This window comes from Diceros bicornis, chromosome 6 (assembly GCF_020826845.1).
Source record: "Diceros bicornis minor isolate mBicDic1 chromosome 6, mDicBic1.mat.cur, whole genome shotgun sequence".
In the NCBI taxonomy this organism is placed as follows: domain Eukaryota; kingdom Metazoa; phylum Chordata; class Mammalia; order Perissodactyla; family Rhinocerotidae; genus Diceros; species Diceros bicornis.
The window spans coordinates 74033761-74061144 of NC_080745.1; the positions used below are offsets into that span (position 1 = coordinate 74033761).

Below are 27384 nucleotides of genomic sequence, written 5' to 3' on the forward strand. Positions count from 1 at the left end.
TGACTGCTTTATGAGGAATTATTTTTATGTGAAGAAAAAAAGAGCTTAGTAGTTTGTTTTTATGCAGGTGCACTCAGAGGCATGGAGTATTTTTTCCATTATGCTTAAAATACAGTGCTCTGCACTGTGGTAAGATTTGGGGGGAGGCGGGGAAGGGTGCGGGGACGGGCAGGGGGCGGTCCCTGCCTCGCTTGTCTCCACCTTTTATTTTGACCGGTCGGATGGCGACAGGCTCGCACTAGGACCCAGGCGTCAGAGCGCCTCCGTCGGTCCTGTAGGTTCATTCAATCTCCCATACACACAGACCCACTGCGAGACCGACACACACTCACACACACTCAAACACACAACTGCACGCAGCGAGGCTCGGGAAGTCAGGTCGCCTGCTCGCCTCGGCGCCTCCTCCGCTGCGGCCAGCCGCTCTCCCCTGGGGCCCTGAGCTCGGCCGGGCGGCGCAGCCCCAGAAGAGGACGAGCTCCGCGGACCCCCGTCCCCCCATGGGCAAACGCGGGCGGCCGCGCAAGGAGGCGCGCTGCGAGCGCGCGGGGCTGGCCCCCGCCGCGCCCCCGGCCGTGGCCGCGCCCCAGCCCCCGGCCCCGGCCGAGGAGCCCGCGGGGGCCAAGCTCAGGTGCCCCTTCTCGGACATTTTCAACACCAGCGAGAACTCGATGGAGAAGCACATCAACACTTTTCTGCAGAACGTGCAGATCCTGCTCGAGGCCGCCAGCTACCTGGAGCAGATCGAGAAAGAAAACAAAAGTAAGTTTGTTCCTCCTCGGCGCCCTGCTCTTTCTTCCTCGCCCACTTGGGCGACCCCTGTCGCCTGCTCGGCCCGCGCCCCCCTCCCCCCAACACACCCATCCAGCCCTCGGCAGTAAAGCCGATGACACCGGAGAAAGGACACGCACGCACAAAGCTGCTAAAGATGTAACAAAGACGAGAGGGGGGAAGAGGGGGGCCTGTCGGTGCGTCCGTCTGTCTGTCTCCCGGAGGCTGGGAGGACAGCCTGGCCGAGGAGCGGGGGAGTGTTGTTGTTTGCTGACAACTGAGCCGAGAGCTCATCTCTTCGAGGTCGCCTTTCTTCCTTTTTTTTTTTTTTCCGGAGCCTTCTCGGGCAGACAAGTGTTGTTTTTCTGTCGCTCGTTCCTGGGTGGGGTGGGGATTAGAAGCCGAAAGTTGGAAACCGTAGGCAGAGCTCAGCGGTTCCAGAAAGAAAACGCACAGACACACACGACAACAATAACAACCACCACCACCACCACCAAACAGCCCTCCGGCGTGGGCTCGGGCTGGCTCGACTATGTTTCTCTCTCCTGTCCACTTTGCTTTTTCCTCCCCTCTCGCAGCAGAACTGGGCTCAGGCCATCGCGTCCACGGATAAAGTCCCCCTGCGCCTCTGTTGCCCTGTGGTGCCACCGGCTCCCCCTCCCCCAGCCCCACCAAAGAAACAGGCCGGCAGGGCCAAGCAGCGCCAGCAGCTCGCCCCGGACCCGCCGTCCTGCGCCCGGGAAACTTGGCGAGGGGGACGCGGCTGGAAGGAAACTTTGGGATCTCGCAGGAAACAATAGTTGGGGAAGAAGGTGTGGGCTGTTGTGTATGGTTTCTTTATTTTCCGCGAGAAGGCTCCCGAGTAAGCGCTCAGGGCGAGGAAGGCAGACGCCTTCCTGGTCGATTTCTGTCGCCTGCTCCCCCACCCACCCCGATTCAGGTGGAGAGTGATGCGTTGTGTGTATGTGTATGTTGGGGTGTGGGGGTGCTGGGAGCCCCACCCCGGCCTGCCCTCCTTTTTGTATTTGTTTGTTTCATTTTTGCCCCTGCCAGCTGGGTCCCCTAGTCCTCCCCAGGCAGTCGACTCAGCGCCCTAACGGGGGCACGCGTGTGCGGTGTCTCCAGCACGGTCCTCACAAATAATAGCAATAATAGCTGCGAGAAGGGGGAAGGGGCCGAGGCAGATAGACTAACAAACTGGAGAAAACAAGGCTGTTTAATCTGTCCGAACAAGTAGGAAGATCAATGAGACGAGAGAGGAAAAAAATGGTCCGATTGCAACGTGTCAGATCTTGCAACCTCCTCTGCCCCAAAACACAACAACCCTCCAACACAAAAACACCTTAGCTGACCGACACCCCAGGCCTCCAGGGTTAAAGTAACAGAGTGTTGGCAGCGCAATTGTGCAGAAGCTCTAAGGCAAAAACAAGGATTTGTGTTGGGAGGTCGGTGGCGCGTTCTTTTCTTTCTCTTCTCTCCCGTTTGCTCGGAGTGCCTGGGTTACGAGAAAGGCGCATCGCCAGCCATGTAGCCGAATCAGTTCGCGATTATTCATGGGGGTGGGGGAGGGGGGGAAGTGTGCATTGGTCGGGAGGGTAGTTTCTGAAAAGCCAGAGACGGTGGGGAGCTGGGTGAAAACATGGTTTTGTTTGGTGTGTTTGCTTTTGTTGGAGGGGGAGGGGCGCGATTTCTGTAGCTAACCCCCGCCCGGGTCACCGGTTCTCCGGAGTCTGTCCCTTGGCGCCGGGTCTGGAGGGGGGTGCACTCAAAGAGGGCACCTTGGCAGTGTGTGGCAAACCTGGTGTACCCTCCCCCCCCCGCGCGAGGTGTACTAAGGAGGCGGCTGGAGCTTCCACCGCGTCCCGCCCCCCCTTCGCACCCTCAGACAATCGGAGACCTCCCTCCGCCCCCGGCCGCCCTGGCCGCCGCCACCTCCTTGTTTACCCCGTGCCGGGGCTCCGGCGTGGCCACCAGTCACGTAAGCAGAGGGCCGGGCGCGCCGGGCCGGGCTGTCCCCGCACGGGGCGGGCCAGCGACGCCAAGCCCGGCTCCCGAGGCTGAGGAAGCCAAGGGGCTTCCTCCCGGTTCCTCTCCCGCGGCGTCCGCGCTGCCAGCCCGCCAGCCCCCGAGAGGGGCTCGGGAACCTCAGCGCCCCAGTCAAAGTCAACTTCGTGTGCGTAATCGACCCCACGGCCCCGCTGCCCCCCCCTCCGGCCGGCTCCCCGCGGGAGTATTTTTAGCTCTCTTGCCTCTTTTCGCCGCCGCTGTTTGGCTCTGCATGACGTGATGCCAACGGCCCCCAGATTTCCCCGAGAGCGTGGGGCGCTGCGCCGTGCCCAGCTTGGCTGCGGGGACCTCGCTCCAGGCCCTCGCCCCCTCCCCAACTGCTCACGCGGGCGAGGTCACTTCCAACAACCAGGGGCGACCATCCACGGGGCCCTCTATTATCCCCCCTACAAACAGGAGCGGCCCACGGGGCTACTGTATCCTCCCCACTCTCGCCACCCCACGCCCCCGCCCGGTCTGGGTCTCCCGGTACGGAAAACGACGGGCCCTACATCTCCCTCATTTGATTGGGGGCGCTCGCCGTTGTTTTCTGCTGGCTGCACACAATGCTCGCGCGTCACGGCGGTCCGCGTGTGCACAGCAATAACGCGAGTCGGGGGGCGGGTCGTGCGTGCGCCGGGCTCGGGCACTGCGGGTCGCTCCGCGCGCGCGGGGCTTGTTTTGCTTCAGAGCCCCGCTTTCCGAAACGCTTACATCATTCAGCAGTTGGGGGAGGGATGGGTATCTGGGAGTTCCGATAGGATTCCAGCATTTCCCAGGTCCCTGGTTTTGGGAAGGAAGCAGGGACCCTAGCGTTTTAATTATTATCGTGATGGGGGGGGGACTCAAGTTTTGTTTGTTGGGCAAGTTTATTGTTTTTTGGGGTTTTTTTAGGTCACTACTGCAAAGGGCATTGCTGGCCGGCTCAGGTGCACAACCTCCCCGCCTTCATTTCAGCCAGTTCCCCAGTAATCACTTGATCTCAGTTTCTCCGCCTCCTCCTCTTCCCCCTCCCAGCTAGAGACACATGGTTTCCACATGGAGACAAACTTCTTTCCTCTGACTGGACTTGACCTAGCTGCGTTGTTCAGCCAATCGGCAGCTTCAGCTTCCTCTGACGTCACGCGTTGCTGAGGCCACAGACTGGGGGGTGGGGCCAGGAGGGAAGCCAGGAAATATCTGGGAGCTGTAGTGTGGCCAGCCGGTACAATCCCTTCTTAAAGGGACGCTCTTCTCCCGGGAGACCGGTGTCGAGTCTTGATTCTCCATTTCGGGTTCTGTGAGACCTTACCGAAATGCACCGATAGACCCTAGTCACGAGTTCACACTTCCGTTTTTACTGTTGTTTGCAAAGTACTTACTTGGCAGGAGCTTGCCTTATTTTCCATTGTCGCCAGAACTGCTTTTCTTTGCCTCATTGAGGTTTCCTTACTGGGAGTGCTCACCAAATTGTGGCCACAGTGCTGAATTATTCCCAGTAGATATGGTGGCTTTTCTTGGGGGGGAGAGGTTTCAAATTAAGTCACCCAGGATTGACTATCTGCTCTGTGCAAAGCAAGGATTCCCTAGGATATGCAGGTACATTCTACTGAAGTTCCATCCGATGTGATTCCCTAAGAATCTCAAACTAAAGGACTCCAGAAATATTAATCATGGAGACTGTGACCCTGTTATCACAAATTCAGAAATTATATATAAATAACCTCTGGCATCATCACCTATATCCATTTGGGATCCCGTGGAGGGGTGGCAATTTAGGACTGACTGATAATTAGAAAATACTTTGTTTTGAAAAGGTTAAAACTGAAAGGGAAAAAGAAAGAGATTCACAAAGGCGTGTTATGTGCATAAAAGCTGTTTGGCAGGCAAGTGGGAGCTACTGTAACAGGTGAGGTTTTGAGGACAGAAATGGGCTTCCCAATGTCTGGGCGAAGAGGTTGTGGGGGCAATACTTAAGATGGAGAAGAATGATTAAATGGGAGTAGAAGTCATGGGTTGCTCTCTGGAGTGGATTACCTAGGTTTGAGGGCAATGTGCTTTCCTGGGGGCATGGACAGGCCAACTAGCATCCTCTTCCTCCTAATGGAGGAAGCGGCTGATGTGTGGTGTCATTTGGCCCCACCCTGCCTTCCTCACTTAATCTCCTCTGCTCCGGTCCACCAGGTCTACCAGCAAACTGGCTTTACAGTCATGCTTCTGTGCTTGACTCAGACTCTTCCTTCTGTCTAGAATGCCCTCATTCTCTTACTCCCCTGGGGTTATCTGCATCTTACCCACCCTTCCAGACCTAAGTCAGTTCCCACCTCTTCCCCCTGGCTATTTCTTAGGGTAGTTAAGAGAATGAAAGCTGTCCGGTCACCCAGAGCAGGGCCCAAATTCCTCCTTCGCTGCTTGCTGGCTGTGTGATCTTGGGCACAAGTTACCTAACCTCTCTGAGGTTCCATTTCTTTTTTGTAAAATGGAGATAACAATAGCACCACCAGCCTCACATCATTGCTGCACAACTAAATGAGGCACTCCATTTAAACATTTAAAGTACTTGGAATATAATAGGTGCTTAATAAATAGTCACTTCTCTGAGCTTTGATAATCAGCACCACACAATTCTCTACTTGCTTCCTGTGCATTAGCTTTATTCTCACAGTGAGATGATTAGCATCTTAAGGGAAAAGATCACCTACAGTATTTCAGTATATGTTACTGTTGCATCTAGCATACCACATACATACATACATACATACGTACATACATACATATGTACATACATACGTACACACATACATACATACACATACATATAGTAGACACTTAATATACATTCTTTGGTTGGATTTGTCATTTATTGGCTATGGCACAGTGATCAGGTTTGAAGGCCAAGGGACACATGACAGACTTTCTGAAGACTTGGAGAAGAGTTGGAAATACTGATCTCTTCCAACGGGGGAGGATACCTCCCATAATCAACAAAGACTGCTCTTGCACTGTAAAGACCAAGGCCTGTAAGGAGATGGTAGGTCAGGACTGGAGAGCTGAAAACGCCTACTCTCATCAGCTGTGACCCTGAAAACGAAACAGTTACTGGCTTAGAAAGCAGGGGACTAGGGTGACTTATGCTAAAATTGAGGGCTTTGATGGCAACTAATGTTCAAAAAGGTCACATTTCTGCATAGCAGGCATCTTATGGTTCATTCAGTCAGTCCACAGATATGTATCGAGCATCTACTATATGCAGTTACTTTTTTCTGAAAACTCTGTAGGTTGATTTGTGGTGGGAGTGGAGCAGGGTATTTGTTTTTGGTGGAGTTATATAAAGAGCATTCTTAAATCAGGCTCCTATTTCCTCTGCACCCTAAATTATGTTTCCCAGATTCAACTTTTTTTCCCAGTTTTAAATATGATCTCTGCCCACTGGTAAATGCCAGAAGTAAACTTTTGAGGATATTGTTGTGGATCTCAGCGTCCCAAGGCTCCCAGGGACTAGGTACCCTTTGGAGAGGACCCAGGGAAAGGGGGCAGGGCCTTAGGAAGTTGGAGAAGCTGAATTGAGCCAGTCCTGATTTGGGAGGAAAAAAGAGGCTCCATCAGTTCCCAGGCAAAAACAATAGCTGCTCATCTACCTTCCTTCTCTGACCAAAACACTGTCCCTCTGACACACCCAGACATGGGGATTTTCATCTGAGGATGGCTGGGCAAAAGTCTGGAGGTAAATCTGAAGGAAATGAAGAGGGTGCCAGCATGTAACAGCAGCACCTAATTGCATTGCATAGTATCAATACTGACTACCATTTATTGAGCACTGACTCTACACCGAGTATGGGGCTAAACATGCATTACCTCTTCCAACCTTCACAACAACCCCATGATGTGTGCAATTTTATTACACCCATTTTATGGAGGGGATAACCGAGGAGCAGGGATGCTGGGTAACTAACCCAAAGGTCACGTGGTTAGTAAGTGGCAGAGCTGAGTTTTGAACTTAGGCCTCTGATTCCAGAATGACCCTGCGGTCTTAAGCCTATAATACGTGTGTATGAATTTTACAGCCAAGGAACAAAGTCCAGAGAGGTGAAATGACTTGCTCAAGGTCACCCAGCAACCTGAAACAGAGCCCGTATTGGAAACACCCTGTCGATTGTCCAAGGTCTTCCTGCACACACCCTGCTTAGAAAAGGTTTAGAAGTGAGGCTGGAGACAGAATAGCCACCCAGAGACGTTTTTTTTGTTTTTCGGAGTTGTTCAACTCTTCTGGCCCTAACTCAAGTTTAGGCTCCTAGGAAACACCACCCTCCTCCTGCTGCCTTTCCCAAGTCTGTCCTCTGGGCATAGTATAGGACTTGGGGCTGTTGCTATGGTACTGGGACCAACAGCAGGTTCATCAAAAGCTGGGTCTTTTGCCTTTTAAAAAAAAGCCCAGCCCTGCAGAAACAAATTGCCACAAAGATTTGCATCAGTCATTGTGGCTTGTTCTGTTTTAGATCCCCCCTGACTCTCTACCCCACCCCCTCCTCCCTACCACCACCACTTTCTATAAATACAGTTAGATAAATATTGATTTAAACTGGGTTTCTTGGAGGAGAAGCACATGGTTGCCCTGGCCTCGTCTTCACTTAGATACCACCAGTATGCCAGGCCTGAAACACCTAACCCCCAACAGCTCTGGCTTCCAAATGACCCGTTTTGGGGAGGTGAGTTGTGGTTTGTGGCTTTTGAATTGAAAAAGAGAGAGAGACAGAGGGAGAGAGAGAGAGAGAAGTAAAAAAGCAACAACCCAGCAAGAAATGGAGAATCTTCTTGCAGAATGTAGAAAGCAATTTTCAGCAGGCAGAAATGGGGGGAGTTTTATTGCAATCTGGCCTTCTGAACCATTCTCTTCTCTTTCCCATTCTGCCTTCCACTCCATTTTGGGTTTTGTTTTTTAAAGTAGGCAGCTGGGAAGACAGAGGGTTAGGGCCAGAAGGAGCCCCAGAGGTCACCAAGTATCCATCATCCTCATTATACAGATGGGGAGGCTGAAGCTCAGAGAGGGACAGTGGCTTGCCCAAGATGACGCAGCAGAGGCAGAACCAGGTCCTTCTGGGCTGTGTTCCCTGCTGCCTGACATGAGAATGGGTCCCAGGCAGAGCCCCAAACTGGGCTTTTGTTTTACAGGTCAGGTGCTCATCAAGTCAGCAGTTCTCAAACCTGGTTTACTGATCCTAGGGTGTGTCCGGTTATTGCAAAGGTCATTGCAACATTCTCAATAGTCTTTCAAAATGAAGCTAATTTGAATTTGTATGTAGAAAAAATATTTTCTTTTACATTTTCGGGGGAAGTGGGAGGAGCCTAAAGGCGGTGACAGTGACAGGCTGGCTACCTAAGCCTTAACTGAGGAGGAGGAATTCAAGTCTTCCAGAAGGGGCCTCCTTCTGGGAGTGGAGGGTGACGCTCTGGGCTCACACTGGAGAGAGAGAGAGAGACAGACAGAGACAGAGAGACAGAGAAAGACAGAGAGAGCCTTCAATTCCCCAGGGACAGACACTTGCTCTCTGGCTCTTCTGCTAAACTAAAGGGAAGTAATTGTCTCTGATATCATTGCCCCTGAGTGGCCTGGCTGGAGGTGTTAAAGCTGTCAACAGCTGACTTGATCTCTCTGACCAAAAATAATGGGCATTTGCCACCACCCTCCCGAGCTGGAGGCTCCTTCTTTGCTTCCTCATCTTGGCAGAATGCTGTGCTGGGCCCCTTGCTTGTGAAATATTTTGAAAGTTCAGGTGACCCTTGCTTTGAGCAATAAATCTCCAGGAAATATATGTAAATAGGATCCCTTTTTTAAAAATTTAGAGAAACTCTCTTTAAAAGGCCTTTGTGGCAAATACTTGTTATAAAATGCAGAATTATGTTGCATGCCAGGAATTCTCCCTAAATTTGTTCTGTGACTTTGTTCATTCATCCATTCATTAAGCTGGTATTTAAGGAGCACATACTACTTTATGTCAGGCACTGTGTGAGGCCCTGGAGGTACAGTCCCTGCCCTCATGGAGTGTATACTCTATTCCAGTGCCAGGTTTTAGAAATTCACTTGTCTTAAAGTGAACTCCAACAATGTGGGATTGCAACTGACTTGGGCTTTGTGTCTTTGGTTCTAGCCATCACTACAGATAGAACAAAAATTTATCTTGGGCTTTCAAAGGAGTAGTAGTCCCTCCCCCCCACCCCCATATCCGCCCCCCTCCCCATTTAAAATCCTTTGTGTTTGTCCTTGAAATTTTTACAGATCTAACATTTTTCTCCTTACTGCCTGAGCTTAGGAAACCAAGTACCGTATAAGCAGCCTTGTAAATAAACACATTCCACTCTCGGTTCTTTACAGATTGGGGCATTCTGGACTTGGAGGATTGTCCACACCAGTGTTCCTACCAAGCCTGCTCTCCCATACAACGTGCCCTTGGCCACATACCTCTAATATCCAACTCCAGCGTCTGCTAAGGAAATTCAAACACAGCAAAGTTAGATAAACACAGTGTCCTGAGGGAAAGGGAGATTGGGAAATTCAAACTAAAGCCAATAAAAGGGGATTTGGATTACCTACTGTTTGAGATATTTTACTCTGTATCTTTATTGCTATTAGCAAGGATACTTGAATAAAGATGATTTTGGACTATTTTAATAGTGTTGTATTAAAATGGAGGGCATGCCCAGGGCTGCTCTGTTTCTGGCCGTGGGTGGCAAGTGGGACCTCATATGGCTTTTGGTTTTATTGTTACAGGGGCCCAGAACTATATTGTGGCGTCCCTGTTTTATCTCCCTCTTACCTCCACCACACCTGACCGTCCCTACCATGTTTCTTGACTCGCAAGACTCTGAGTGCCTTGCATACAACTTCCTTTCATTCTTTACACCAGCTGTAAAATTTAGCTCAATTCAACAAATAGTTTCTAAAACCTGCCAGGAGGCAAGCACTGTGCTTGTTGCTTCCAGAGTGCATGTGTATGTGTGGTCTCCAGTTCTAGTTCTATATTCCAGTGCAAATGATAGACAAATAGAGACCAACGAATAATTCTTGTCTGTCTCCTGGGAGTCTGATAACCTGTCCCCAAGGGAGCTGCTGACAAATGCAATGTCTTCTCTGTTTTCCAAAAGAATAGTGATAATGGCCTCCTTTTACTGAGCAGTTACTATATGCCAGCACAATGCTAAGTGCTTTATAGTAAATCATCACAACCATCCAATAGGAGGGGGCTAATATTATCCTCATTTTATAGATGAGGAAAACCTTGGCCTTAGCAAGGCTGACTAACTTTCCCAAGGCCACATGCTAACAAAGAGTAGAGCTGAGACTCAAACCCAGGTTTTTCTCTCTTCCTAGGAGACCTCTGGGCCCTGGGAGGAGCCTCAGGGAGCAGGAGGCAATGGAATCTGGAATATTTGAAGTCCAGGCTGAGGGTCCCCTTGGGGATGCCTCCCTGGAGTGACTTCCTTTACTTCCCATTCATCCGAGGGCAGAGAGCTAAGGCAGCCAAAACCTTCCAGGGCTCTTTGGATGTTGACATTGAAGCCAGATAAAGCCCTTTTTCTGGAGGGCAATGGTCTAGGGTGTTGCTACTTAGACGTGCAGTACCACCTTGCGCAGCACCCCCTGGGGAACTCACCCAACCAGTAGGGCTCCTGTGACTCTGCATGCTAGGGTGTCGGGGGTGTGAATCCACACCCTGTCAGGATGTACTAGGTTTCCTGAAGGTGCCCAAGCTTGTAGGGCAACTGGTCTGGCCTATGCTTGGAGCCAAGGGCTTTTGCCAGAGACGCCAGAGGAGAGAGGCAAGTGTGAGCCGCAGAGACAAGCTGTAGGCCCTGGCTGCCACCATGACAGCGTGGGCCAGCTGGTTCCGGTCAAACGGCGTAGGTCCAACCTCTTCCTCTCCTCAATCGAGATCTAGGAAACAAGAGTGAGCTTAAATATAACTGGGTTCATGTCACTTACTCGTTTAAAGCCTTTCAATAGTTTCTTTCCTGTCTCACTTAGAATAAAATCCAAATTCTTTGCATGGCCTTCACCCTGACCGTTTAGAGTGAGTACAGTCCAAAGATGGTCAGCCTTGGCATCTGCTGGGAACTTGTCAGAAATGGGACTCCCAGGCCCCATCCCAGTCCTGCTGAATCAGAATCTGCATTTTACCCCAATTCCCAGGTGATTTGTGTGCTCATTAATGGTTGAGAGGCTGGCCTAGACAGCTCTTGTGATTTCCCTGATCCCTCCACCCACCTAAAGCTACTCCCTCCCCATCTACCATTTATCCTTATCCTACTTATCACAATTTACAGTGGTTTTACTTGCTTGTCATCAGTCTGTCAGGCTAGAACAGAAGCACCTTGAGGACAGGGACCATAAGTAGTTTTGTTCATTATTCTATGTTCAGCATCTAGCTTAGTGCCCAGCACGTAATAGAGGCTTAAGGAATATTTGTTGAATGAATGATGAGTTCTCTGCCTTTAACCTTCTGACCTGGTGTTTCTCAACAAGGGAGCTATTGGTGAGACAGTTCTTCTTGTGCAGATTAGTCCAGGATACTGCAGGATTTAACCTCCTTGGTTCCCACTCACTAAATGCCATCAGAACCCCCCAGTCATTGTGACGCTCAAGACGCTCCTACACATTTCTAAAACCTCTTAGGGAATGGTGTTACCCCTGGTTGAGACCATTGCCCTAACCAATTTCGTTTGACCTTGTCAGATTGAACATATCCTGATGTATGCTCTGGGGTCCAAGAGTTAGAAAATCCAGGTTTGAATCTGTTCATGACCTATGTGACCTTGGGCAAATCACTTAACCTCTCTTGGCCTCGTCTGTGAAACAGGAATCTCAGAGGTGTGCTGAGGATTAAATGAACTGACTGTACGGGCAGCAACGTGCAAATAGTTGGCTCTCATTACTACATGGCAGCTAGTAGGCAAATGGAGGCAAATAGAAAATCCCAGAATCCTAGAATCAGAACGGTGGAACTGGAAGAGATGGCAAGATCACCGACATCCTTGGGTGGGCAAGGGCCTGGTGTTTTTATTCTAAATGTTGCACCTGAGGCTGAGAACTCAGCCACAAGGCAGCAGAGCTGGGTGTGTGACTTAGTGTCTAGGGCCTGGCTGGGCCTACGAGTGACCTCCACAAGTTTCTGCTGCCTGGAAGGGAGTGGTGATGCCAAGGGGTGGGGGCAGGGCAACCCTAGGCAGGCTCCTGGCAGGGGAGGCAGGGTTACCCAGGGCTATGGCAAGAAGGTGGGGCATCCTCTTAGCAGCAGAGGAAGGCCTCTGGCAATCTTTTTTTTAAGGTTTTAAAATCCAGTTGCATCTAACTTTGAAAGAACAGGTCATTGCATCCAAAACCTGATATATAATAAAAAATTATAGTATATTCTTGCTTTTGAATGTACATGCAAACATTAGAAACAAAACGTTAGCTCATGGAATGAGCAGTGTTTCAAAATAATAACGTACTGTGGCTGACCAGGCTATATGCCAGAGATGGCTGAAAGTCATGAAATCTACTGGTATAAATGATTATAACCGTAAATTAAGGGCGAATACTGTATGACTACAGCAACAAACGATAAAATGTCATTTGAAAAAAAGTATTCAGGAGGCCTTGCTAATGAGGGAAACGACTTCCATACAACACAGATTATTTACCTGTGGTGGTCTTTTAATTGAAGTTGTGCAGTGAGGTTGGGTCCATGGCTTGTGGTCATCACCAGAGCAGAGGAGTTGATTCTGAGGCCAACCTTTACTTAAGGAAGAATGAACTTTGAACCGAAAACAAATGCAGGCTTTAGATCCCTTTGGAATGTAACTTGATCTTGATATTTAAAGGATTGGGGCTCCACAGATTTAAAAGACAAGAAAACTTACTCCACTTCATTTATTTATTTATTTTTTTAAAACACAAATCAAACAGAAAGAGAATTATGGAGATGGTTAGAGAGCACAAGACGTGAGTCTGTAGGCCTGAGTCCTAACCCTTGCTCCATCAGTTTGATAGATAGCTGTGTGGCCTTGGCCCATAGGCTTGTGTCTCTGAGCCTCAGTTTTCTCATCTGAAAAATGGAGACTGGATTGAGGAATCAGCTTAATGACATAAACTTCTATGAAATAAACCATGAAATGTTATTTGGGGGAACATTCACTTGGTATGGCCCTAGCAAAATCCTCCCAAATACCTTATCAGTTGCACTCCCAAGTGGGGTGCTCCAGAGTAAGCAAGCCTCTTAGAGGTGCGTGTTAATTGAGTCCTGCAATGCAGATTTCTTGTTGGATTCAAGTTATGCAAAAAAGAAGGAAAAGAACATTCGAATTTAACACATCCATTATAATCACCGAAATAGGCTGCTGTAATAAGGGCTATTTAATAAAATGTAAGAAGCCCTTTTCTAAGGGGGAAGAGAGAGGCTAGGATGGAAGTCAAGTGCAGCTGTTTGAACCTCTGCCAGTGGCCTGATCTCACCAGAAAACTGAAGTTAAAAAACAACAAACTTCCAGATTCAGCCGTCTCAGATTAACACTGCCGTTCCCTCCCACCCCCATGTTCTTTCTTTCCCTTTCTCCCCAGCTCAGGCACCTGAGTCGCTTGGTGCTTTTCCATGTGGTTGGGATGTCAGCCGGCAGCCGGCAGCCCGGGCGACTGGAGCCCTGGGAGGCGGCGGCTACCTCTGGGTTTAGCATTACGTCATCCCTTCTAGACCCAAATTTATCTCGGCTGCACACAGACCCGCAGCTCTGAGCTGCCGCTGACTTGAGAGAGCTTACGCATGAAGTTAGGCGAGGCTGACTCACTGGGCAGAGGGAAACGTTTTCTGCTGCTCCTCACGTTTCTGGGCTCTGCAGGGAGACATGGGGAGGAGGTTGCTGTTGTCATTTTGGGGTGGGGGATGGAAAGATGTGTAAGTGCTATGGTTCTCATTTAGGAGCTCAGGACTCACCCTCCCCAGCCCCCAACCTTGATTATTTGAAAACCCTCATCCTTAGAAATGCAGAAAACAGTGCCCTGCACGGTAGGCACTTTGCAGTTTCAGGGAAGTTCTCTTAAGCACCAGGTGTCACCAACACAGTGACTTTGGACTTGTAACTTAACCTTGTGGTCCCTTCCCCTCTTTCCATCTCTCCTGTCTGCAGAGAAGATATAACCCGGACCAGCCTCCTCCATTGTTCATGAATCTGCAATAAATCATTTGAAAATTTGCATTGAGTAAACCATGCAGGGAAAGGACCCTAAGAATCAAGAGCTTTGCCTGCTTCCTCCAGAAGGCAGATTATCCCCATCCGGGCTGTGTTATAGGCCTTGGGGACTCTAGGGGACTTTTTTGATCTTTAAATGAGACTCCTCTGAGAGAGAAACTTTAGGGAGAGGACAGAACCAGAGACTATGGGTCAGATTCCAGGTTCTTTTGTCAGTAGACTTTGGAAGCCTTGCTTTTCCTCAGTTTCCCCATCTGCATTTGTAGTGCAAACTGGATTCATCTGAGCAAAAGAAAGGCCATGGCTGCCTCTGGGTTCCTCTAGGCAGGGACTGGTGCTGAGGGATGGTTTGTGGGTAGCATCACTCTCCCAAGGCTGGAGCCCCAAGCTTTGTGCTGCGGGAGGCCCTTGTGGCCAACATCCATGCAGAACTCTGGGAGTCAGCCAGAGGGAGGAGAACCTTCAATTGCTGAGCACCTTCAATCGCTGTTAGAAAAGGCTGGATATTTCTGTATATACACCAGCCCCTTAACGCTGCCAACTGCCTACCATCACCATCATCTCTCCTCTTCTTCAACATATGCAGGTGGCCTTTTGGTGACTCTTGCCCTACTTTCCCTCTCCTCATCTCCCTCTTGGCCATGGCTCTAAAAGAAAGGCTGGTTAATTCATCTGGAGGTCACTGTAAAACGCCAGGCACATGCACCAAGCATCCTGCTTTCTCTTAGCAATCCCACTTGCGCTTATGATCTATGGATTTAAACTTATCTTGAACCCATGACTTTTTTCTTGATTGCATGTCACATGGTTTACCTCCCATTGGGTAGACTTTTATTTGTTATAAAACTACCTCTTTTAAGTTCCTGGGGTAGCCTTTAGCAATTTGGGATCTAAAGCTTTAAGGGATTCTGCAAGTGGTAGAATCTAGCTTTCAACCTAATAATTTCTACCGTCAACTAACAGATGTTCTGAATGAATAGGTATTTTCTTTTATGTAATTCCACTTCCCCTACCCAATATGTCTCTTATTGAGGGTGGAGGGTTGTTGTTACCAACACCCAACAGGAAAGCCCAGATCTAAAATATCCTAGCCAACAGCTGAAAAAGCACAGTCTCTGTTTCAAAGGCTTTACAAAAAATTAATTCTCCTGTGGCTGTGAACACCTCTCATTTTGGGTCTCCCTGCAGTTGATGGACCATCTATTTTGTTCTTCAATGTGGTGCCAAGTGTAATATTTAAAAGGGCTGGCAGAATTCAGCTTTTGACCTCATTGGAAATCTTGTTCACCTTGAAAAAAAGAAACAAAAAGGGAGAGGGTGTTAAAATGCAGCATGAAGCCCACGACATATTTGAGAATAAGATTTCCATCCTGAGATGGTATTTTCTGCAGTTGCCACTGGAATGACCACAGAGAAGGGGAAATTCTCCCCTCACCAAGAGCTTCCTGTTATTTTGGATGTCCACCAGCAGGTTGAAATAATTAGGGTGGGAAAAGTTATGGATGTTTACGCAATTCCCAGCTTGCTCTTAGATCATTCAACAGTTACGACGCTCTTGCCCTTCCTCTCCCTAGACCATTCTTAACTGGGGGTGACTTTGTGCCCCAGGAGACATTTGGCAATGTCTGGAGATGTTCTTGGTTGTCACACCTGAAGGTTGGTGGTGTGCTACTGGCATCTGGTGGGTAGAGGCCAGGACTGCTGCTGAACATCCTACAATGCACAGGTACCCCCCTCCCCAAGTAGGAATTATTCACCCAAAATGTCAATAATGCTGAGGTTGAGAAACTCTGGTCTAAACTTTGAGGACTTGCTAGATTGAGGACTTGGAAAGATAGTGGTGTTGAGTGTAGCTATTGGCAGTCTTTTAATGTGGGCCCTGCTCTCTTTAGTTGCTGCTTTCAGTTTCCTCTCTATGGAGGAGAATATGAGGAAACAATCATCATAGCTTCCAGTTATTGAGTGTCATGTACTAAGTGCTGGAATTATTTTATTTAATTTTCATAATAAGCCCTACTGACTATACACTCCTTGAGAGCAGGATCCATGTCTGTTTCTCTCATTAGGTACAGGTTATGTCTAGTACAGTGTCTGGCACATGGCAGGCCCTCAATGTTTGGATAAATGGAGTAATTATATCCATTTTATACACGAGGTAAATGAGGCCTGAAGAGTCCACACAGCTAGTGTAAGTAACAGAGTCAGGATTTGAACGGAACCTTGTGTGACTCCAGCACCAAATCACTTACTCACTGAATTAGATCCTTTACTTGCAGCACCAGAAAGGTTTGCTAGCCTCTAAAATCACTAGTGAGGGGCTGAGGGAGGAGAAAGGAGTTTTAAAAAATAAGATTTAAAAAAACCTACTTCTGTGTGGAAACTGAGATGGAAGAAATGCCTATGGAAGCCCTCTCTGGCTCTGATGGGATCATCCCTTGTTTCTGAACAGTGATCGGCTTTTCAAGTGTTTCTACGTATGCTGTCCGAACAGCGCATTTTGCAGATAGGGAAACTGAGGCACAGAAGGTAAACGAGAAAGTAGTAGTAGATAGAGGAGTGGAACCTGGCACTTCGGATAAAGAATGCTCCAGCTCCTGGGCACCCGCCGGGAGCCGCTGAGAAAAGGACTTCCCGGGAGTAGATTTACAGCTCGCGGGACTACATCTCCCAGCGGCCATTGCGGAATTCGGCCGACTGCAGGCCAACTGAGGCGGCGTGCGTACTACGACTCCCGGCATGCAGTGGGGGGGAGGCAGGACTACATTTCCCAGGAGGCAGAGGAAGGGGCGGGAGGGGGCGGGCCGCGACGCTGCTCCCGCCCCTCCCCCGTGCTCGCGCTGAGAGGTAAACAAACCGCGCGCGGGCTGCCGGCGGCGCGGTGCGGCGGGGGAGGCGGAGAACGCGCCTCGCCGGGGCCGGGCTGGCCGTCCCGCCCGGACGCCCGGACGCCGCACATCGCACATGTCCCGGGGCGGCGCCGGGCGGTAGCTGCCTGCGGCGCCTCCTGCCGGCCGGGGAAGGGAACGCGGCGAGGCCCCGGTTGCCACCCGTGGTGCCCATGGAGCGGGTGCGGATGATCAACGTGCAGCGCTTGCTGGAGGCGGCCGAGTTTTTGGAGCGCCGGGACCGAGGTAACGGCTGGGCGCCGCCGCCTCCTGAGCCCGCGCGCTCCGGCTCCGCCGGGGAGTGCGGTGCGGCGGGTGAGGGGTGCGTGTGTGTGGGGAGGTGCGTATGAGGAAGGGTGCGTGTGTGAGGGGTGTCCATGTGTCAGCGGGGGTGCGTGTGTGAGGGCAGGTGCGTGTGAGAGGAGGGGTGCGCGTGTGAAGGGAGGTGCGAGTATGAGGAGGGGTGTGTGTGTGAGGGCAGGTGCGTGTGAGAGGGGTGCGCGTGTGAAGGGAGGTGCGAGTATGAGGAGGGGTGCGTGTGTGAGGGCAGGTGCGTGTGAGAGGGGTGCGCGTGTGAAGGGAGGTGCGAGTATGAGGAGGGGTGCGTGTGTGAGGGCAGGTGCGTGTGAGAGGAGGGGTGCGCGTGTGAAAGGAGGTGCATGAGGAAGGGTGCGTGTGTGAGGGCAGGTGCGTGTGAGAGGAGGGGTGTGCGTGTGAAAGGAGGTGCATGAGGAGGGGTGCGTGTGTGAGTGCAGGTGCGTGTGAGAGGAGGGGTGCGCGTGTGAAAGGAGGTGCATGAGGAGGGGTGCGTGTGTGAGGGCAGGTGCGTGTGAGAGGAGGGGTGCGCGTGTGAAAGGAGGTGCATGAGGAGGGGTGCGTGTGTGAGGGCAGGTGCGTGTGAGAGGAGGGGTGTGCGTGTGAAGGGAGGTGCGAGTATGAGGAGGGGTGCGCGAGTGAAGGGAGGTGCGAGTACGAGGAGGGGTGCGCGTGTGAGTTTGTGAGGGGAGGGGTGCGCGTGTGAAGGGAGGTGCGAGTACGAGGAGGGGTGCGCGTGTGAGTTTGTGAGGGGAGGGGTGCGCGAGTGAAGGGAGGTGCGAGTACGAGGAGGGGTGCGCGTGTGAAGGGAGGTGCGAGTGTGAGGAGGGGTGCGCGTGTGAGTTTGTGATGGGAGGGCATCCGTGCGTGCCTGTGAGCCCGGGGAGGCTGAGGCGGCAGGGGAGGAGACTGGCATCTGGGAGAGATGGGGAGAGGGGTGACCCAGGGCTGGGGGACGACAGGACGTGGACGAGAGGGGAGGGAGGGAGGCTGGAGAGTGGAGGTGAATCTGAGGGCTTGGGAGGAAAGACGGGGAAAGAACTGAAGGAAGGGAGCAGCACTGGGAGGGGTGGACGAGAGGAGGCTGAGCGCAAAGGGAGGGAATGCCTGCTGAAGAACAGGGAGGAGGACAGACGCTGGGGAAGGGACCTCTGGGCACTGAGGTGTGATGGGATGGGATCCCTTTAGGGGTGGAGCTGTAAAGAGATTGGGGTATGAAGAGTAGGAGCTCTGAGACTGGTGGTGTCAGGAGAGAAAATGTCGGTTCAAGACTGGGTGATTGAATTATTTGAAGTACACAAAAATGTGGGCCTTAGAGAGACACCTTCTAGAATGGGGAGAGTTAAAGGAAAAGGGGGATTTTGAGGCAAGTGAAATAATTGAGGTGAATGGTAACTGGTCTCAGAAATTAGGGTGTTTGAGTCAAGAATGCTTGGAGAAAAGGATTTTGGAGAGGAGAGAGACATTACTTGGTTTAGAAGAGGTATCAGTACGTCTTCCAGGCAGTGGGTTGCGACTGTATATAATGTTACAGGATTGATGTCCAGGCAAGGGCTGGGAATTTTATCTTCCAACCAAAAAGAGTGGAAAAATTTTACCTCTTTTCCTCCTTCTGTTGTCAATAGCCTGTCACTGCAAGGACTTCAGGATCCATGGATTTGGATATAATCCCCTTATCATATCTTTTTTTCTTGCTATCTCTTTAGAGTGTGAACATGGCTACGCCTCAACGTTCCCCTCTATGCCGAGCCCCCGGCTGCAGCATTCAAAGCCCCCACGGAGGTTGAGCCGGGCACAGAAACACAGCAGCGGGAGCAGCAACACCAGCACTGCCAACAGGTAGCAAGCTGGGGAGGTTTAGAAAGGGCAGCTGGAGGGAGGGAGCACACACTCAGACAGAAGTGCCAGCCCTCGGGACCTCAATTCTCTAATACCAAGTCTGGAGCAGCCATTGAACAGCCAGATGGGTTCCTTTACCACAATTTCTGGGAATTTGGCCCTTTTAAAATAATAAAGTCTAGGAATCATAACCTAACTTTGTGTGGAAGGGAAGGAATAGAATCTGGAAAGACAACCAAAGAAGTTCTTGTGGGGATGCTTAAGTGGGGAGATCTGTGACTGAGAGGGACAGTAAGTTGAGAGACTTGGCAGCATATGTCCATGTGTGCAACCACATGCTGAAAGTAATCTTGGGCCACCTTTAAACTTGGATGATCTAACAAGAATTTTTTTGTCTGTGTGAGGAAGATTAGTCCTGAGCTAACATCTATTGCCAATCCTCTTTTTGCTGAGGACGATTGGCTCTGGGCTAACATCCGTGCCCATCTTAAGAAAAATTTTTAAAAATTAGAAATAGCTTAGGCAAGATATAAAGCAGAATTAAGGGTTTTGTTAAAGGAAGAAAAATATTTAGGTAGAGTAGGAAGTTAGCAGAAATGGTCTAGTTGTTGTTTAAGGATGAAGAGAAAGACGGTGCTGTGAAAGTTTTGCCTCTTATTTGATGATAAGATTGAATTGGTAAGGGAGCTTTTAAAGCAAAAAAGAAAAAAAAAGAAAGAAGATCCTTACTCTTCAGTTGTTAACAGATCCTGGAAAATACTTGGATGTACTCAGACATAATTGACTTCTATTTTTTTTTTAATTTTATTTATTTATTTTTTTCCCCCAAAGCCCCAGTAGATAGTTGTATGTCATAGCTGCATATCCTTCTAGTTGCTGTATGTGGGACAAGGTCTCAGCATGGCCGGAGAAGCGGTGCGTTGGTGCGCGCCCAGGATCCAAACCCTGGCCGCCAGCAGCGGAGCGCGCGCACTTAACCGCTAAGCCACGGGGCCAGCCCTAATTGACTTCTATTTTTTAAAAACTTTTGGTAGTGTCTGGCTGTCTCTTCATAGACACACGCAATAGTAGAACCCCAACAGGAACACTAGCATGAAAGAGAAACATCACTTAGTCAAAACCCCAAGCTGAACAAAGTATAAGTCAGCAGATGACAAAGACTTATTAATGACTTGTAACATAATTGGTAAAATCTAGAGATGCCAGAGGGCCAGTGAATTCTAAGGACTTATCTCATATGAAGTTTTCAAAAGGCTGTCAATTTTCAAAAGAAAATCAACAGATGATGCCTTTTCCATTGATAAGAGAAATTAAATGAGACATTTTTTCCTGATTCCCAAAGCTTTGTCTAGAGCATATGAACATTCATTTTGGAGGGGCACAGAGCAATCTCTGGGTGACTAAGTTTGCCTCAAGGCTTTTGGGGAACTCCAGACAGGTAGTTGGGTAGTCACTTGGGGAGGCAGGTTGGGGAGGGAGCAGGAGTAGGTAGGGGTTCTTACTAATTGATGCAGAAAACCTGAGGCTCCCATAGAAAACAGAGCTCAACAGTTGGATCTTCCCACTCTGCATTTCTGACATCACTGAGGCAAAACTAGGATTCACTCTTCTCCCTTTGACTTACCTTTAAAGCTATGTTTCCTTTTTTGGCTGCTTTTCTTCGTTAAAGACTATTCTGTGTTTTTTAAACTTAATTTTTAAAATTATAAAAATAATTAGCTGTAAGTTTAATATGCCATATTTATGTTTATGTGTAGGTCTAGAGGGTTTGTTGTGGTATGGTAGGGTTGGGATGAAAATACATGCAACATTTAAAAAAAATAAATATGCATTTTCTTGCCCTTCACAGTTTCTCTGGTTAAGGTATCAGCAGCTAAGACCTATGTTCAGGAATTTATGGGTTTTTCAATCCATGTGTAGATTAAAAAAAAATTTTTTTTAACTTGGAGATGTGGGAAGAGTACCAGAGAGGAAACCAGACCTGGGTTCTGTCATGCTACAAGTATTTATTGAGTCTTGCTTATTTTCTAGAAATCAGGTATATGATCTCATTGCATTTTTCTCTTTGTCCCTTACTGTTCTCATCTGTAAAATGAGGGGATGGACTACGTACTCACCAAAGTCCTTTCTTCTTCTGAAGTTCTGTGACACTGATTTATTGACAGTTTTAGAGATCAGTTACTATATAAGTTACTCAGTATACCACCCTATCATTGCAGATGTGACATTTTTACTAACAACTCAAGGATTATAGAGGCATAAATAAGACATGCATTTCTAAATTTTACCAATTATGTTACAAGTCATTAATAAGTCTTTGTTGTCTGCTGACTTATACTTTGCTCAGCTTTGGGTTTTGACTAAGTGGTGTTTCTCTTTCATGCTAGAGTTCCTGTTAGGGTTCTAGTATTGTGTGTGGGACCACAGTGCTAATTACTGTGTGTTTTAGCACAGCATGTCAGAAAATTTGTAAAACTTGTAGTTTTACATGCCATGTTGTTCTTCCAGTACCCAAGGGAAAATAACTATGTATACATTGGACCACCTAAGACTAAGGAAGTCAGTTTTTCATGGGAATATAAGTAGTAAAAAAGAAAGAAAAAGAGAGAGAAAGAAATAGGTTTGAGAATATATCATCTCAAGGTCTATCCATTTATAGGGTTTCAGCGTGGACCTGTAAATGAGAGCTAGTATGTTAAGGTGAAACATTAGAAATTATTTCTCCTTGCCATTTATTTAAAATTTCTGCTTCATGGAGTAGAGGAGCCAAGGATCAAATTCCAGTACTGGGGTACTTGGCAAATAGTGTTTTTAGTCAATTTGTAAGGGAACACTGTAGACTTCCTGTTAACTTTAAGCCTATTACTGGATTTAATAGAGATTTTATTATATTGGCTACATAAAGCAGAAAGAAAGAAGACTTGTAAAAATTTCCATTTATTAGTCATCTGAAACAAGGGAGGGAATGGAGTTAATGAGTTAATATATGTCTTATTTTCCTGATCAAAAAGCTACCTACGTGGAAGTTGCTCTTCCTATTAAACGTCTTGAACATTGATATCTTGTATGTCATAAAGTGACATTTGTTTCCCTGACATTGTAGCATCTTTAAGATATAATAGTGATTGGCTTTTTTCTCCTAATATTCTCAGGTATATTATGATATTCCTGATATAATAAAATGTTATTTTATAAACCTGTGCTGAGAGTTGACTCATAATATTATAAATTGCTATTCCTCCTTTCCCCCAAGTCTTAAAATCTTACTTTCACAGAGATACTAAAGAGAGAAAATAAGTGATATAATGTGTTATTACAAGCATGTACCTTGAAAATCCCAGTAATTTTATCATTTGAGATCTTTCTGACAATTGGGACGTACTATAATAAATAATTATTTTTTAAATACATAGTTGACTTTACTGTAGTCTTGGCCATAGCCTTCTGGCACACTTCCTAAAAACGCCCTTGCTAAGATGTTACTGCTGTTAGAGAACGTGGATGCAGTCGCTATCTGGCTCTTAGAGGGGCATCAGATAAGCTCAAATTCCCAGCTTCTTTACTGTTTAGTCTCACAACTGACAAATCTCAAGATCTGTCATCTTTAAAACTCTGTTAACTCTACTCTACATGGCTTCAGTGTAATGCTGATTTCCTCTTAAATATCTCTTGAATCTGCCTTCTTTTCTCTTCATTACTACCTTCCTAATCTAAGATACCATCATCCCTCACCTGGACAACTGCCACAATCTCCTAACTGGTATCCCTGCAACCACTCTTGTCCCAAATAGAATTCTGATGTATTATATTGGCTAGCCTTCTTTTAATTCCTTCAATACACCATGTTTCCTCCTACCTCAAGGTTTTTGCACATACTCTGTTCTCTGCTGGGAATCATTTTTATTCCCCTTTTGCCAAGTTGTCGCTATCTAATAACGTTCTTACTTCAGCTCAATCATAACTTCTTCAGAGAATCCTTTCCTCATCTCCAAAGTAGATCAAGTGTTCACATACCTTATGGCACCTCTACTTTTCCTTCATTGTGTTTATCACAGTTTGTAGAAATACAGTTATCTGATTGTTTGATAAATTCATGTCTCATTCATTGGACTAAAAACTCCATGAAGGCAGGGATTGAATCTCTTCTGCTTAAACATTTATCCCCAGTACCTATCCCCAGTGTCCTGTACACAGTATATGTTTCCTAAAGAATGGAAGGTTTTCCAACTCCAGGTAGACTGTCCTAAATTGAAACTGAGTTTCTGTTTTGTGCTAAGTACCATATTAGAGTCTGGAAGGAGAAATGATGCAAGAATATGCACCTCCTGCTTTGGCATATTCTTTGATTACTTTGTATTCTAAAGGATGCTAATGAAAATACATTTGGAAAGGAAAACAATATGTAGTATTTGAAGAATAAAAATCTCCAAATTGCCAGTTCTTTTAAACAAGTATATGATAGACTACAGAATGCTACAATTAAAGAATGCTCATTGTCATCCTATGTCATGAAAATAAAATGACATCAAAAATTGTATATGGTAAGAACCATAAGTCTGTCACATATTGGCAATAAACATTAGTATGAGCCTGTGACAGATACATAGTATTGCATTATTTTAGGGTGATCTAGAAAGTATTGGTGAAGGTATTAAGGTGATCTAGTAAGTACCAATTTATGCTTGAATTTCAAGTTATGAAAAATTTCTTCTCTTTAGTGTTCTAAAGAATCTCACAATAGCAGTATTTCATTTCCACCTGCTAAGACTGAGATCATTAAACAACAAAACAACTTTCTTGTTGCCTTTAAGGCTTTAGTTTTAACTTTTCTTAAACTACAGAAAAGTGTTTTAGCCTTATTTTAGAGAGAATGATTGTATTGTTATATTTTCAGATTTATATCCTTTTTGGCTGTCTTCTTCATGGATTATTAGTTTTTTTGGGGGGTGGTGGGGAATTCTTTTTCTAGAATAGTTGGAGAGGATTTTTTTCCAGGACAAGTAGTTTGAGATTTGTTATATCTCTGTTTTTATTCTTAAACAGGTACCTATTTATTCGTAGACTAATTGAATGAAGCCTTATTTTTATTTTTGTGAAATTTCATTCTATTGTATGTTTTTCAAATTTTCTATATTAATAAATGATTTCTGGGTCTTTTTTCTATAGAAAACTCCCAGAGTTTCAGGACAAAAGTGGAGATTAGTAGCAGTTAAACACTTAATGATGTATGTTAGTATTATTCTTCACTATTTTCCAAATGTTGAATGATTAACAGTCCTGTGTTCTGTGATATTCTGTCTTCCACTAAAACTGAGTTTAAATGAAAAGTTTTCAGTTATTTATATACCTCACCTTAAACAAACTCAAGACTTGCTATTAAATGCTTCATTGAAGCATAAGTTTTCTGTTGCTGAGTTTCTTAAGGATATATTTCTCTGTGAAAGTATTATTTGAAGGAGACTTGCATGATCATGCCTTGTAAGTCAGTAGGACAACTGCTGCTGTTCCTATTTGATGAGAGGCCTTTTGCCAGAATGTTGAATATATGATGTGGAAGATCACAAATCATAGGGAATTCAGGATTTCATCTGGTATAGTTTTCTGCTTTATGAAAGTAAGATATTGTCACTCATTTTATGATTAAAGCACATGTGACCTAGAGATGGTAAGTGATTTACCCAAGCATTATAGCTATAGGTGGTGGTTGAGTTTAATATCAAGCTGGATTTTAAGCAGTATGTGCATCGTCCTAACCAAGCAGAACTGTTGACCTGAAGAAGGCTTTCTCTTCTAGATTTCTCCTCACAAATGACACGGCATTGCCTCTTTTTGGATATAACATGAGTCTTTGTCATTTCTTAAGCGAAGACAGTTTTCCAGATACTAATCTAATCAAAAAGGTTTCATGGTATGGTTTGGCAATATATATTCCCAGATCTCATTTTTGGTCAATAGTGCTGATGTAATTTAAGTGTGCATGTGTTTTTGTTAGGTTGTTTTGGTTTTTTATTTTGGCTTCCAACATTTTAAAATGCTGGTAGACTTTTTTCCCCCACCTCTGCGTGTGTGTGTGTGTGTGTACACCATATTCATTTCCATCTAATGAAGGAAACACATGTTATCAACTAAACGTATAAACATATTATTTCAAACTGTGATGAGCTTAATATAGGAAAAATACAGGATCTAATGAGGAATATAACACAGGATCTGATCAAGTTTAATAGATGAAGGAAGGTGTCTCAGGGTTGAACCTTTTGTAATCTTGCTTTCACTTATCCTGAACATTTTTTCATGTTTATACACATCTGTTAAATCATTTTTAATTACAGTAGGATATTCTGTTTCATGTGTGTACCATAATTTGTTAATCCAGTCATCCATCGATGATATTTAGTTATTTTTTTTTCCATTTCAAATAGGGCTACTATGAACATCTTTGTATGGATACTTTTGTGGATTTGTTCACCTAGATCCTTAGAATAAACATGAAGAATTAGAATTGTTGGGTCAAAGGGTAGAATTTATCTTCAATAATAATAATAGTAGTAACACTTTGCATTTAATATACTACTTGTTTATAAAGCCCTTTAACATACGTTATTATCTCATTTGAATTTCAGAACAATTGCTTGAAGTAAAGTGGAATTATTTTCCCTATTTTTTTCATGAGGAAACTGGACTGGTATGCAAAGTAACGTCCACAGGTAGAACTAGGAGATGAGACAAATCCCTGGGATTTGATTCTCTTGGATTAGCAAATAGTCCTTAGTAATAATTTTCTTAAAAACTAAGACTCAGTGACCATAACCTGAAATTTATGTATTTAGTGCTCTCCTTTTCCACTCTGCCGAATGCCTGAAATGTGTGGTCTGCACCTGCTACTTTAGTGCCTTCCGACCAGTGCTCTTTTTCACCCTTTGCAATTTGCTTCCTTTTTCACTACCTGTTGAAACTACTCTCTTAAAGGTAATTAGTAACCAAATTTATTGAACTTACTCTCTGTACATATAACTGTTGCTATACATGCTTCCCTACCATAGAGGAGCTGATGGTATATTTGGAAAGACATGTATATAATAAAATGGTAAATAATATAAATCAGTAAGATGTTATAAAACAGGGCCATTTCTATTTACGTCAAATGACAATACAGAGAGTAAATGATTTAAATTTATATAAAAAGAGATTATAAAAGTTTATTGTAGAAATACTGTAGATTCACAGAATATATTTGTTCATTGATTAACTTTAACATGCATTCAAGGAGATATAGAAATTCTATAACTTGGTATTAAAGTGAAATTCCTTATGTTTTATCTAAGTAACGAATTTCTTATAAGAGAAAACATTTGGTTTAGTAGATAATTTTCTTATTAATGTTTACTGCATACATTTCAGGAGTAAGTGTTGTAGATTTTCTTTGTATTTAGTTCTATGACATTGGATAAAATGGTTTCCATGTGGTATTTATTTCCTTGCCTTTGTTTATCATGGGAAATATTTTTGATAGTCATTTGAGAACACTATGTAAACACCATTTGTGGAGGCCACATGAGGAGAGCCTTGAGACCATTTGAAATGGACATTTTTTAATTTATTTGATTTATTTAGTTTCTTCCCCCAAAGCCCCAGTAGATAGTTGTATGTCATAGTTGCACATCCTTCCAGTTGCTGTATGTGGGACGCGGCCTCAGCATGGCCAGAGAAGAGGTGCGTCAGTGCACGCCCGGGATCCGAACCCAGGCCGCCAGCAGTGGAGCGCGCGCACTTAACCGCTAAGCCACGGGGCCGGCCCTGAAATGGACATTTTTAAATTATAGAAGAACATAATTTTAGTCTTCAGTCAGTCATATATTTTGATAAAGCAACTGATTTTCCTTTATTCTTATTTTGATTAATTAGACAGGGACAATTTAGGATTCTCTTTGAGGAACCATAAAGAACCTTTTCTTTTATGTAATAAAAGAGAGTAGACAGTAAAATGTAGTAAGTTTGCCCTGGTATTAGAAGAAATGTAAATTTTCAGGTTTTTAATTTTGTTCACTGTAGTCCTGTGTGATAGTATATCTTCTACATGAATAATAGAACAAAGTCATCTTCAGTCTCCACAAAAACTCTGGACCATATATTGTCATTAATACTGAGTCTCTTAGGATTGGTTTCTGTAGTCTTTTGTGGTAACAATCAATGCACATAAGTTACAATTTAAAATTTAGATTTCTAAGCCTGGCTGTAAACTTTTTGGTGTACTAAATATTATCATTTAAACATGTTATCCAGTCAGTTGTCCTTTGGAATGCAGGCTGCATTCTTGGAAATAGCACTGTAA

General features: G+C 46.0%; 1 protein-coding gene across 2 annotated transcripts in view; it reads left to right on the top strand.

The window, feature by feature from the left end:
* Positions 1-271: 271 nt before the first annotated feature.
* MXI1 (MAX interactor 1, dimerization protein) overlaps positions 272-27384 on the top strand; it is a 75474-nt gene continuing 48361 nt past the window's right edge. Inside the window, exons 1-2 of one of the 2 annotated variants that reach the window (XM_058543965.1) lie at positions 272-759; positions 18920-19052. In XM_058543965.1, coding sequence (XP_058399948.1) covers positions 498-759; positions 18920-19052 — 395 coding nt within the window. In that variant the 5' untranslated portion in view covers positions 272-497. Of the gene's footprint in view, positions 760-16980; positions 17145-18919; positions 19053-27384 lie in introns of those variants that run through there. The other variant, XM_058543967.1, reaches the window with a different exon arrangement.